The sequence below is a fragment of the Schistocerca gregaria genome, chromosome 10, assembly GCF_023897955.1.
Source record: "Schistocerca gregaria isolate iqSchGreg1 chromosome 10, iqSchGreg1.2, whole genome shotgun sequence".
Taxonomy (NCBI): Eukaryota; Metazoa; Arthropoda; class Insecta; order Orthoptera; family Acrididae; genus Schistocerca; species Schistocerca gregaria.
The window spans coordinates 65684975-65697746 of record NC_064929.1 but is presented as its reverse complement, the minus strand read 5'-3'; the positions used below and the strand labels follow the sequence as shown (position 1 = coordinate 65697746).

The following is a 12772-nucleotide window of genomic DNA, read 5'->3' as shown; positions in this document are numbered from 1 at the left end:
GTATCATTAATGGCAATGAGAAATTGTGTATGCATGTTAACGTAAAGAAACGAATGGAATGTGCGTGTCACTTCGTAGCTCATATCTAAAGTTTATGCTCGATTTGGCCAGTTGAAGCCGCCTCGCCAGCTAATAGGACAGCAGTTGTGTGTTGGTGGAACTACTGAATATGTAGGCTGGAGTACAAGGCTCCTTTGGCCAGTTGTGTATTGTTAGTTGTGTGAATTTTCTCTTCCATCTGTGTTAACTGTTCCAGCAATAAGTTATACTGTTCTTGGACTACAACAGAATGACTGAGCCAAAACAAAGCAGCAGCTGCCCATAGAAAGAAAGACCTGCATGCACTTACAAAAGATAATGTACTATATCTGGTGGAATGACGACAGTGTGGTGTACTACGAATTGCTTCCCTGAGGTGTAACAGTCACTGCTGACATTTATTGGCAACATCTCAGATGTCTTGCAGACACAATCAAAGATCAATGACCAGGAAGACTGTGAAGCGATGCTACTCTACGATAATTTCTGCCAGCATTCTGCTGGATCAACAAAAAACACTATGCAGGAGTGGGCTTGGAAGTAATTCCACACCCACCTTATTCATCTGATCTTGTGCCCTCAGATTTTCACCTTTTCTGTTCTAATGAATATCCTTCAAGGGACTTCCTTTCTAAATCAAAGAGTGCTCCGAACAAGGCTAAATGAATTCCTCTCCGCAAAACTGCATGATTTAAACAGTTGCTGGATTCAAAGATTCCCCCGGTGTTGCAGACTGTTATAAATAGTGAAGAAGAATATATTATTGGTGACTAAACACTCTGTTATATGTATCTGGTGTATTTATTAAACTGGAAAACACTATGAACTTATGCACCAGCCCAATGTACACTAATTTTGTCTATAAAATAATATCACTAGTTCTGTTCTGGCACTGCTACTGATAGGAGAACGTTGTCCCCACGCAGACTAGTTGATAGGTGTTAGCTTCCCAACATAACCAAACCCAGTTTTCTCAGACCTCAGAGACTCAGGATATTTGTATGTGAACTTCTGTTTTCAGTCCAGGTCCAGCCGTGTATAGCATTCATTGAGCAACAGTACACAATCAAGTTGTGCGTAAAACTCAGAAAGTCTGCTACTGAAATATTTCCAGCGACTGCGTAGACATTTTGCCATCGAAAGGTGAAGAGTGTGTGCCTCATTTGCATGATCTTTTGAGAACACAGACTGTAGAATGAGTGTTTGTGTGACAGCCCACAATGTGTTACATCCTAAAACCATTGTCTAAAAGACTGCAATCGAGCAATTACAGATGAAGAAAGTGTTTGCAAAAATGGTGCCAAAAATTTGGCTGATGACCGGAAGTCCAAACAAGAGCTTGTCTATTGGTTGGTCGGTGTGTTTCGTGCTGCATGGAACATTTTGCACGATGAATCATAATGATATGGAATGAGTCATTTTACATTCACATCCCAAATTAATTTGTAAATACAGTTACACGCTGAACATTTCTTACCTGTATGTGTGTGAGAGCAAGTGCTCGCGCTTGTAGAATTTCTATTATTGTAATGTGAGGTGACGTGTGCATGTGCGTAGAATTTCTATTAGTGTAATGTGAGGTGGCACGTACGTACATGCGTGAGTTTGTAATTCCTACCCACCACCCCACATTACAATAATAGAAATTCTTCTATGGATTAGGTGGAGTTGTCAGGGAGAATTTTTTTCAATTTGTTTTCATATTTTATTTTCCTGTATGTCAGATATTTTGTATACATGAGTAAGTGATCAAAACCTTTAGTTGCAGCATTGTGCACCTTTTTTTTTGTGCTAAAGACAACATTAAGCTGATCTGGAATAATTAATGTCATGTTTCCTCTCCAGTATTGTAATTATGTACATTAGTGTTTATACATTGTGAAGCAGTGGTCAGAATGTGGGTGAACACCTTATATTTCTTACAGCATGTTCTTGAACAGTGAACTTTTTTCCTTAACTCAGCTACCCCAGAACATTGTTCCATATGACACATTTGAATGAAAATATGCAAAATATGTCAGCTTACAGATTTATCTCTCCCAAAGATTTGCAGTGATTCTAAGTGCAAATGTGGCCGAAATAAATTGTTCAGGAGCTGCAAATTAAATTTTTTTCCAGTTTAAATTCTCAACAATGTGGACACCTAAGAATTTTGAGCTTTCCACACTATTTATTATCTTCTCGCCGAGTGTTACACACATTGCTGGTGTAATACCCTTAGATATGCAGAAATGAATATGTCGTGTCCTTCTAAAATAGAGTGAGACTCTTCACAGAAAACCAGTCAGTGCTACTTTTAAGAACACTGGAATAGTGTGGAAAGGGTGCTAATTTTTTGGACAGTGTTATAACTGGCTAGGAATCACAGGTTTCAGAAGACGACCCTCAGGCAAAGAAACAGAGCTCGGAGTGGCACTCCTTGCAGTCACCGTGTTCTGAGAAGGCAGCTGTGAGAGCAGATCCCAGCTGAAGGCAGTGCTCGTTGTCTTTTTCAGTGCTACTGGTATCATCCACCATGAGTTTGTATCTGCCAGATAGACCATCAGTGCTGCATTTTATTTGGAAGTGCTCAAAAGGCTGAGGGAATAGATTGTGTGCATCAGACAGCCCAGAGACATTCCCAGGAAGCTCCTCTGAGACACTGCGTCCAGCCACCCCACCTCCTCGGTTAGGATTATCTGAGGGGGGTGGGGGGGGGGGGGGTGGTAAGCTAAAGTCTCAACCTCACTTTGGCACACATTTGTATTCTGCCCTTGGCCCAACACACACTCAAAAATATGCCATTCAAGATGGTGAACAACATAAAAACTGCTGTTACATGAGTCCTGAGTCCTCAGAGACACTCCAACCCAGGATGCATACAGTGCTTAAAAATCTTTCTGGTAAATAATCTGTATGTAAGATGGTCCTACTTTGAAGAATTGTGATGCTTTGTACTATTCGAACCAATAAATTATTTTTATGGACTTGAAAGGGGGGGGGGGGGGGAGAGAGAGAGAGAGAGAGAGAGAGAGAGAGAGAGAGAGAGAGAGAGAGAGAGTGGAAGCCCTTAGGCAGGTAACCAGAAAACGGGATTGAGGACAGTGCTCCAGGTTCCAGGACAGCTCTTTAGTTGTGCACAGGGGAGAATGATATGCTGATATGAAGATGGTGGTAGTGTTGCCTACACAAGGTATAAAAGGGCAGTGCAACGGCAAAGCTGTTTTTTGTACTCAGGTGATTCACGTGAATAGCTGGTGATCCGTATTAATTGTTTCGGATGGAGTTACGGCTACATGGCATGAATGAGCAGACTTTGAACAAGGAGTGGTAGTTGGAGCTAAACACAGGGCACATTCCATTTTGGATATTGTAAGGGAATTCAATATTCTGATATCCGCAGTGTCAATAGTATGCCAAGCACACCAAATTATGGCCACAACCACTCAAAACGGTCAATGCAATGGCCAACAGCCTACAATGAATGACTGAAAGCAGTGGCATCTGTGTAGAGGTGTCAGTGCTAACAGACAAGCAACTCTGCGTGAAATAACCACAGATATCAATGCAGGATGTAGGACAAATGTATCTGTAAAAGAGTGTGTGGTTTGGGGATGGGGAGAGAAACTTCTGACACCAATGTTAATATACAAAATGGCAGGGAAGGGGGAAGAAGGTTGTTAAATATGCCTCGTGGCAGCAGTGTGCAGGAGGTCGAATGCTCAGAATTTGATAGTGGGCATCCAGAGCTGCCATTAAATTACAAAACAGGAAATTAAGTACAATAAAGAGGATACAGAGTGGCACACGAAATGTGTTACAAATTGTTTCTTTCACAATTTACGACGCACATTAGATATCCCCCTGGGATCTCTACAGCAGTACCAGCAGAGCTTGGAAAAACAAATGAGTTACGAAATGACGTGTAATTCACGATCCTGCCACTAGGAGACTTGTAAGCAGCAATGGCTGACAATGGAAGACCGACGACACGGCAACGATCGGCAATTGTGTTACTTCTTCATGAAATGAAAATCCTTGGAGTGAGTCAGAGGTGTTTCCTGTAACAGTTTAACACACAATGGGTCTCTTACAAGAAGTCCATCCACAGGTTGTACGATAAATTTGTTCAGGAAGCAACAGTATTGGAAGAGTAGCGACCTCAGCCTAAACCCTGCTTGTTCGCTGAAGAATATTGAAGCGGTATGAGTTGCTGTACAGAGAAGTCCCAGGGAATCGTGTAGAAAGGCAGCAGTGCAACTGGAAATATCCAGATGCTCTGTTCAACGCAATCTTAAAAGTGACCTTCATATGTACCCATACAAATGACCTGTGCACAGAAGCTCACTGAAGAACACAAGCAGCAGAGACTACTGTTTGCTCAGTGGGTGGAGGATAGGGAAGAAACTCTCAACAACGTTTGGTTTTCAGACGAGGTGCATTTTCATTTAGACGGTGTGGTTAACACACAAAATGGATGCTTTTGGGCCACTGAAAATCCACAAGTGCTTCACGAACGACAACATTATGCTCCGAAGATTACAGCGTGGGCAGCAATTTCCAGTCGCAGACTTATTGGACCCTTTTTCTTTGAAGAAACTGTGAAGAGCGAGCATTATTTGAGCATGCTTCGCAATAGCTTCATTCCACAGGTTCTTACTACTGCCTTGCCCTTCAACAAGCAGTGGTTCATGCAAGATGGAGCAAGGCCACATACTGCAAACACTTGTGTTGGAATTTTTACACGAGCATTTTGGCATGCGGATTGTTTCACTCAGGTTTCCAGGTCGCTTCAATGATGGACAAAATAGGTCTCCCAATAATCCAGACCTCAATCCATGTTACTTTTTTCTTTGGGGGTACCTAGAGGAAAAAATTTTCCCGAAACGTCCACGCGATTTAATGGAGCTCAGAAGACTACTTCTTAAAGCTTGCTGTGAAATTACGGAAGACGTTTGTCTTAGGGTAATCACTAACTTCAGTGTTCGTTTGAAGAAAGTTAGGTAACGAAATGGTGGACGTATTGAGCATGTGCTGAGCTAGAACAAATCCGTGGACGGCTCTTCATTGTAGTATATGTTCCTTTCAGATTGTATTGACAATAAAGTTGATATCCAAAAACAAAATGGTAACACATTTTGTATGCCACCCTTTATATTACAATATACGGAGTGCAAAGAACAGACCTAGGGTCAGAAGTTAGCAGATTTAGGCCACTCTAGAAGGTCGAACAATTAATTAAAATGGGCAACGGAAGGGGAACTGGTTCATGCTAACTTATGTTGGTGACTGGTCGTGGAAAGCAGAGCCAGAGGCTGTGCCTTCCAAAAAGACGTCTGTTCTGCTCGAGGTCTTGATTACAAGAGAGAGGGGCAACACTGTTCTGCACCGCAGGCCACTCCAGCGTCCACACACGTGATTGGTATTCTGCGCACGCTTTTGGCTAAAACCAGTGGCGTGAATTTGCTGGCAGTTTCAGCAGAGGGCTCAGGGCGTTTGTCAGCAGCTTTAACTGGACAGAACCGCCTCGGTTTTGAAAGACAAGCAACTCGTCATCTAGAGACGGCGTGAATTACTCTGGGAGAAAACTTTTAAAGATTCCACTGGCCCTTTGAAATAATTTTTTTTAAATTAATTCCCTAAAATATTCCTTGACTGTACATATCTGTTAGGACAGTGGTGTAAAATTTGGCATTAATGGGCTATGGCAGCAGGTGACAGGCACGCTAACAGCACGACATTGCCTGCACCACCTGCCCTGGGCTCGTGATCGTATCAATTGGACCCGGGCCTGATCAGATGAGTCCCGATTGCAGTTGGTAGGGGCTGATGGTAGGGTTAGTGTGTGGCACAGACCCCACAAAGCGATGGACGTAAGTTATCGACGACGCACTGTCAAAGCTGGTGGTGACTCCATAATGGAGTGGGCAATGTTTACATGGAATGGACACTGTACTCTGATCCATCTGAACTACTTGGAGAACGTTTGCAGCCATTCTTGGTCTTAAAAGTTCCAAAACATCAATGGAATTTTTATGCATCACAATGCGCCTTGTCACCGAGCCACAATTGTTTGCGATTAGGTTGAAGATCATTATGGATAATTTAAGTGAATGATACAGCCACCTAGATCACTCGACATGAATCCCATTGAACATTTATGGAACACAATTGAGAGGTCAATTCTAGCACAAAATCCTGCACTGGCAACACTTCAACAATTATGAGCATCCATAAAGGCAGCTTTGCTCAGTATTTCTGCAAGGGACTTCTTGGTGCACTGTGTTGGGCTAAAGAACATCTGACGCGCTATTTGGAAGTTGCCACGACACAATATTGTGATGTTGGTGTGTAGCTATGTTCCTGTCATGGTTTTGGCACTGGTTTGTATACTGCCAGCTTCTTAGTAAGAGGATTACACACAAATAATAGGAAAACAGGAATAACCTGAAACACGTTTTTACCAGAAATGGGCTACATGTCACATTTGAAACACCACTCCATTACTTACACGTGGCTATCATTGTGCATGAGAGTGAGGAAAGTCTACCACAGTTCTCCTAATGTCCCGCTCAATCTACAAAATATCCCTGACCATCCTTGTTGTTGTTGTGGTTGTGGTCTTCAGTCCTGAGACTGGTTTGATGCAGCTCTCCATGCTACTCTATCCTGTGCAAGCTGCTTCATCTTCCAGTACCTACTGCAACCTACATCCTTCTGAATCTGGGTAATGTAGTCATCTCTTGGTCTCCCTCTACGATTTTTACCCTCCACGCTGCCCTCCAATACTAAATTGGTGATCCCTTGATGCCTCAGAACATGTCCTACCAACCAATCCCTTCTTCTGGTCAAGTTGTGCCACAAACTCCTCTTCTCCCCAATTCTTTTCAATACCTCCTCATTAGTTATGTGATCTACCCATCTAATCTTCAGCATTCTTCTGTAGCACCACATTTCGAAAGCTTCTATTCTCTTCTTGTCTAAACTATTTATCGTCCATGTTTCACTTCCATACATGGCTACACTCCATACAAATACTTTCAGAAACGACTTCCTGACACTTAAATCTATACTCAATGTTAACAAATTTCTCTTCTGCAGAAACGCTTTCCTTGCCATTGCCAGTCTACATTTTATATCCTCTCTACTTCGACCATCATCAGTTATTTTGCTCCCCAAATAGCAAAACTCCTTTACTACTTTAAGTGTCTGATTTCCTAATCTAATTCCCTCAGCATCACCCGACCATCCTTACGTCACACCTATTTATCCATTTCCACATAGGTCATTCCCCTGTGGAAGACACTGGTGTGAGACCTGTCCTGTTTATCCACCCAGCATGTTCTGTTGCTGCCTCACTATGGTCTTATCCTGTTTCATTACAGGAAAGGCTGTGAAGGGCTGTCTTTCAGAGCAGTCATATCTTATACCTGCTTTGCTGTAACATTTGCACTGCCTTTAATGTGGGCATAATTACCATTGAGCTGTCCACTGAATGAGTGCAGAATTGGTCACCAAGTGCACAACATGTTGTGGGTACAACTTCATTGACTGTTCACAAGTCTGTGCCATCCGGATCCATCCTCCCCATCTTCTCTCCAATAACAGATTCTGCGAACAGTGTAAACAAGCATTGTCCATAGAATGCAATATTGAAAAAGGAAATAAGTTTCTTGTAAGAGTCAATGGCCATTGTGAAAATGTTTTGTCAGTAAAACTGTCTAGATATTGTAATTAAAATTAAATAAAGTTAGAGGGAAGCTGTTTGTTATACAACAAAAAAGTAACAACCTACAAACGATGAAAAATCATAAAGTTAAATGATTTTTTAAATTGCAAGCTCCATTATCATGGGATTGACTCCTGCTCTTTTTTTTCCCAACATTAGTCTTATTCCTTGATATGTATTAACTTTTATAGGTAACATGAAAATACATGTGTATTTGCATGAACTTTTATTTTGTTTCCATTGTTATTATTATAAAAAATATTATGTGACTGTTACTTCTATGGGCCAGTTAAAAATTCTATCAAATGCCTTCAAACATGTTCATATCTGACAAAGGACAAGAAATAATTACTAACAAAGAGATAGAGGGGCTGGCCAGTACTTACCTCAGCTCAGTACAGCCAATAGAAACACAAAAATCAACCGAAAATTTAAGTTCCTAGCTTTCGGAATAAATGTTCCTTCATCAGGGAGGAGAGAAGGGAAAGAAAGGGAAGAAGGGAAAGTGGATTTAGTTACTCAAGGCAGGGCCACGTGTGAGACTACACATGTCATTTATCAGCTGACATGCCTGCACTGCACAGCCTTTTACATTGGTATGACAACAACTAAACTGCCTGAGCGCATGAACGGACACAGGCGAACTGTCCGCCTAGATGATGTCCAATACCCAGTAGCGGAGCATGCCGTCCAGCATAATTCTAGGGACCTAGGAACCTGCTACACCGTATGTGCCATTTGGCTTCTCCCACCCAACACCAGTCCCTCTGAACTGTGGAGATGGGAACTTGCACTCCAACACGTCCTACCATCCCGCCATCCCCCTGGACTGAACCTACGTTAAACAACCTCACTCCCATTTACTTTTCAGTCTTCTCCTCTTTCCCTTTCCTCTTTTGCCATTCATGCATCTTTTCATCCTACATCTTTATACTATAAACCTCTTTACTTCTGTATGCATCCTCTTTGGTTTGAAGCTGGCACAGTGCCTACAGTAGAATATCTTTGGCTTCCCTCTGACAACCATGCCTCCATCCTTGCTACCTTCCCTGTTTTCCTTTCCCTGTTACTTCATAACCTGAGTAACTAAAGATGCGTGAATGGCTGAAGAGAAAAAGGGAAAGAGGAGAAGACTGAAGAGTAAATGGGAGTGAGGTTGTTTAACGTAGGTTCAGTCCAGGGGGATGGCGGGATGGAAGGACGTGTTGGAGTGCAAGTTCCCATCTCTGTAGTTCAGAGGGACTGGTGTTGGGTGGGAGAAGCCAAATGGCACATACAGTGTAGCAGGTTCCAAGGTCCCTAGAATTATGCTGGAGGGCATGCTGTGCTACTGGGTATTGGACATCTCCTAGGCGGACAGTTTGTCTGTGTCCATTAATGCGCTCAGCCAGTTTAGTTGTTGTCATACCAATGTATGCATCCTCTTTGGTTTGAAGCTGGCACAGTACTTACAATAGAATATCTTTGGCTTCCCCCTGACAACCATGCCCCCATCCTTGCTACCCTCCCTGTTTTCCTTTCCCTGTTGCTTCATAACCTGGGTTGTGAGTAACTGAATCCACTTTCCCTTCTTCCCTTTCTTTCCCCCCTCTCCTCCCTGATGAATGAACATTTATTCCGAAAGCTAGGAACATACATTTTCAGTTCTGTTTTCTGTGTATCTATCGGCTGTACTGAGCTGAGGTAAGTACTGGCCAGCCCCTCTATCTCTTTGTTAGTAATTGTTTCACATCTTTGTATGAGATTTTCCATTAAAGAACAAGAAATTTCTTTGAGAGGATGGTATTAAAATAAATTCAGCCATACATAACCAATTTTCAGCAGCAATATTTATGTAGGTGTTGCGTTATGTGCAGTCTCCATCCAAATTTTTGGATGAACAAGAAATTTTCCTAAGAGCTTTGTTTTTTGTTAAAAACTCTGAAGATTCCTTGTGCACATGGGAAAATTGCTTTCATTCTGTGCAATAGATCCTATTTTAATGTATGTTTTCCATGCCTGGATGAAAAATATCCTGCAACTTGTAATGTTCAAAGCACATCTGACAATCTTACATTACCCTTATATTCTGGTATATTGTAACTCCTTGTATTATTGAATAAAGTTATTTACACCTTTATTTATCAACATTTGACCTAGGCTTTTCAAGCCTGTCCCATTGTCCTTGAAACTTGTGTCTGCAGATCAAAGCAGCCAGGTGCAAAGCAATTTCGGTATCTTACCTGAGTGCAGGTATAAAGGACTTGAGAAATCACAACAGGCATACATTTTTAGGAAAACCTTAAGTCATTGGTCATTTACTTGTTGATAGTTATAATATTTGTTGTGATAATAAAAATGATCAAACAGCTGAATAACATTGTAAATTCAATAAAAGGTCATGCAAATTTGGAGATAGATAGATATGGAGAGAGGGGGGGGGGGACTTGATCTAGCAGTGTACCAGTTATGGAGCTTGGACCCTAATCACATGGCTGCCATCACCACTTCTGCTCAGGGTTGCAATGCACTGCTAAATCACTGACACATGAAACATCTCTTGCAATTTTCTTGAAAATGCCTAAAGGTACATTCACACTGGAAACCAACTCCAACAAACTCGGTTGACAACTGTTTTTAACTCGAAGTTTGACTTAGTTTTTGACTGTTGTCAACAGTTGTTTGAAGTCGTGAGTTTGAACAACTAGTTGAGGGAAGTTTTGTCTTGAGTTTAAAGTTATGGTCATCAAAAATACGGTGGAATCGTGTGACTTATGCATGGACATTTGCTGTGTCGTCTGCTGTTTTTTCTTCGTCTACTGTGTTACTTTTGACAGTAGCAACTCACCAGTGGGCAACAGATCTAACTATTCAGTTTTTGTTAGAAATTCAAATTAGGAAACCTCTGTGGGATCCATCTGATTCTGTATGTAAAGACAGATATAAAGGGAAGGCTTGTTGAAAGATGTTTCTCATAGAATTGGTGTATTGCTTGTGGAGTGTGAAAGGAAATGGACGAATATGTAGGTGAAAGGAAATGGATGAATATGTAAACACAGTACAATCGTGAGCATTATGAAATGCTCCAAACTAGAAGTGGGTCAGGGACAGCTGAGATCTACATTCCGAAATGGATATTTTATGAGCATATGAAGCCAGGGTGAAAAATATTTACAGTCGTAACTAAAATGTCATTCAATAGCGTAACTGAATCTGTAAGAATTTTAGGCAGTTATTTTGTAATTGCGTCTGTATTTTCACTGGAAATTTATTTCTCTTGTAATTTCACTTTGTCAACATCTGATACGAAGTAGTTTGCAAATTAATGGCTTATATTGTTAATAACGCTACAAGGGTTTTGTTTGGAAGTTTGCAATTACATTTGTCCTTTCCTCGATATTTATTTATGCATACTTCTCTTTCCATTTCACTTTATTACAAATTCATCCTTTATATTTTTTGCGGTCCTTCCCACTTTGCCTTCCTTTCTCTGAAGACATTTATTTTGTGGAGACATCCTCCATCTGCCATCTGAAACTCTGCCTGTTTCTGGATCTTCCACATCAAAACTGCCAGATGATGAGTAAGCTGTGGCATTTTCTTTATCTCTTCTAAGAAAATTGTGCAGAGACACAGCTACAGAAGTCACTAATGTTGCTTTTTTAGGACTTGCGTGCATAGTTGTTCTAGGACCCAAAAAAACTGCTGACAGTACTCCAAAAAAATTCTCCACTATTCTTTTAGTGCGACGTATTCGATAGTTAAGCATTCTTTCCTGGCTACCTTTCTCTTGCCACCGTGTGTATGATTTCATAGTGTACTCAGTAAGAGCAAAAGCATCATCTCCAACCGTAACAAATGGCACATTCACATTTCTTGCAGGAAGTGGTCTTGGTGTGGGTAGAGCAATCTTTCCCTTAGAAAATCGCTCACCATCTTGGAGCTGTTGAAGACACCACCTTCTGAAATACTTCCTTGCATACCTGCTTCATAACTGATTACATTGTAATATGCATTTACCAATGGTAAACACTAAATATCCAACGTGTAATTATAACACAATGATCCAGTACCTGCTGGCTGCACTGTTTCAATGTGTTGGCCATCTGTCGCGCCCATACTATGTGGGAAGTTCTGTATTGTTCCAAATCCATTTGATACTTCCTCTCATTCTTCCTTTGTAGATGTTTCTTACAAAAATAAGAAAAAATGCTGTTAAAATTTAATCGATGTCTTAATAAGTATCTTTATGGGGGACAGTGTTTTATAGTTTACATTTTCTGTATTTCAGAATTTATCAGAAACATTTAATGTTCACCACTTAGCCACCACTGAAGAGGGTAAGGATGATGATAATGATGGATCACATGAATTGTTAATCAACACCACTGAACAATTTACAAGCATTAACGAAGATATCTCAGCTGTAGCAAAAAACATCTTTCCACCTGCAGTACCATCATCAACACCACTATCAACTGCACGCTACCCATTACCCTCAGTATCGGTCAGAGATCTGAATTTCACAAAAAAGAGGAAGAGGATCACTGTTACAGAGGAAGCTGTAAAGTGCATGAAATCAGTTGCTTCATCATTACAAAATAAAAAACAGTCAAATACAGCAGACACCCATTCTGCATTTGCAGATTGGGTTGCCGCTGAACTGAGAGAAATAAGGAACGAGAAAGTTCTTATTAAAGTAAAACGAAGAATTTCTGATGTAATATACAATGCTAAAGAAATGCTTGCAGAGCGGGCCGAAACCCAACCTGTTGCTGAAGAAAGAGCGGCATTATTTAATGCAGCTGAAAATGAGGCTGCAGCTGCAGATGAAACACAGATACTGGCAATCCATATTGAGGAAACAGACTGATATCATTTCTTTAGAAAAACAAAAAGAGAGAGAGAGAGAGAGAGAGAGAGAGAGAGAGAGAGAGAGAGAGAGAGAGAGAGAGAGAGAGAGACAAAATAAGTAAAGATTTTTGACAATAAATTATTTCACTTTATCAGTCTTTTTATTTTAAGTTTAAGGCAGCAACATTTACT

General features: G+C 41.0%; 1 protein-coding gene across 2 annotated transcripts in view; it reads left to right on the top strand.

Annotated features, from left to right (window-relative positions):
- LOC126293499 (sperm-associated antigen 1) overlaps window positions 1-12772 on the top strand; it is a 154575-nt gene that overhangs the window by 104398 nt on the left and 37405 nt on the right. The window contains exon 10 of one of the 2 annotated variants that reach the window (XM_049986749.1): window positions 12018-12732. The exons of the other annotated variant lie outside the window; for it this stretch is intronic. Within the exon in view, the coding sequence (XP_049842706.1) occupies window positions 12018-12599 (582 nt within the window). The 3' untranslated portion in view covers window positions 12600-12732. Of the gene's footprint in view, window positions 1-12017; window positions 12733-12772 lie in introns of those variants that run through there. 2 annotated transcript variants of the gene reach the window in all.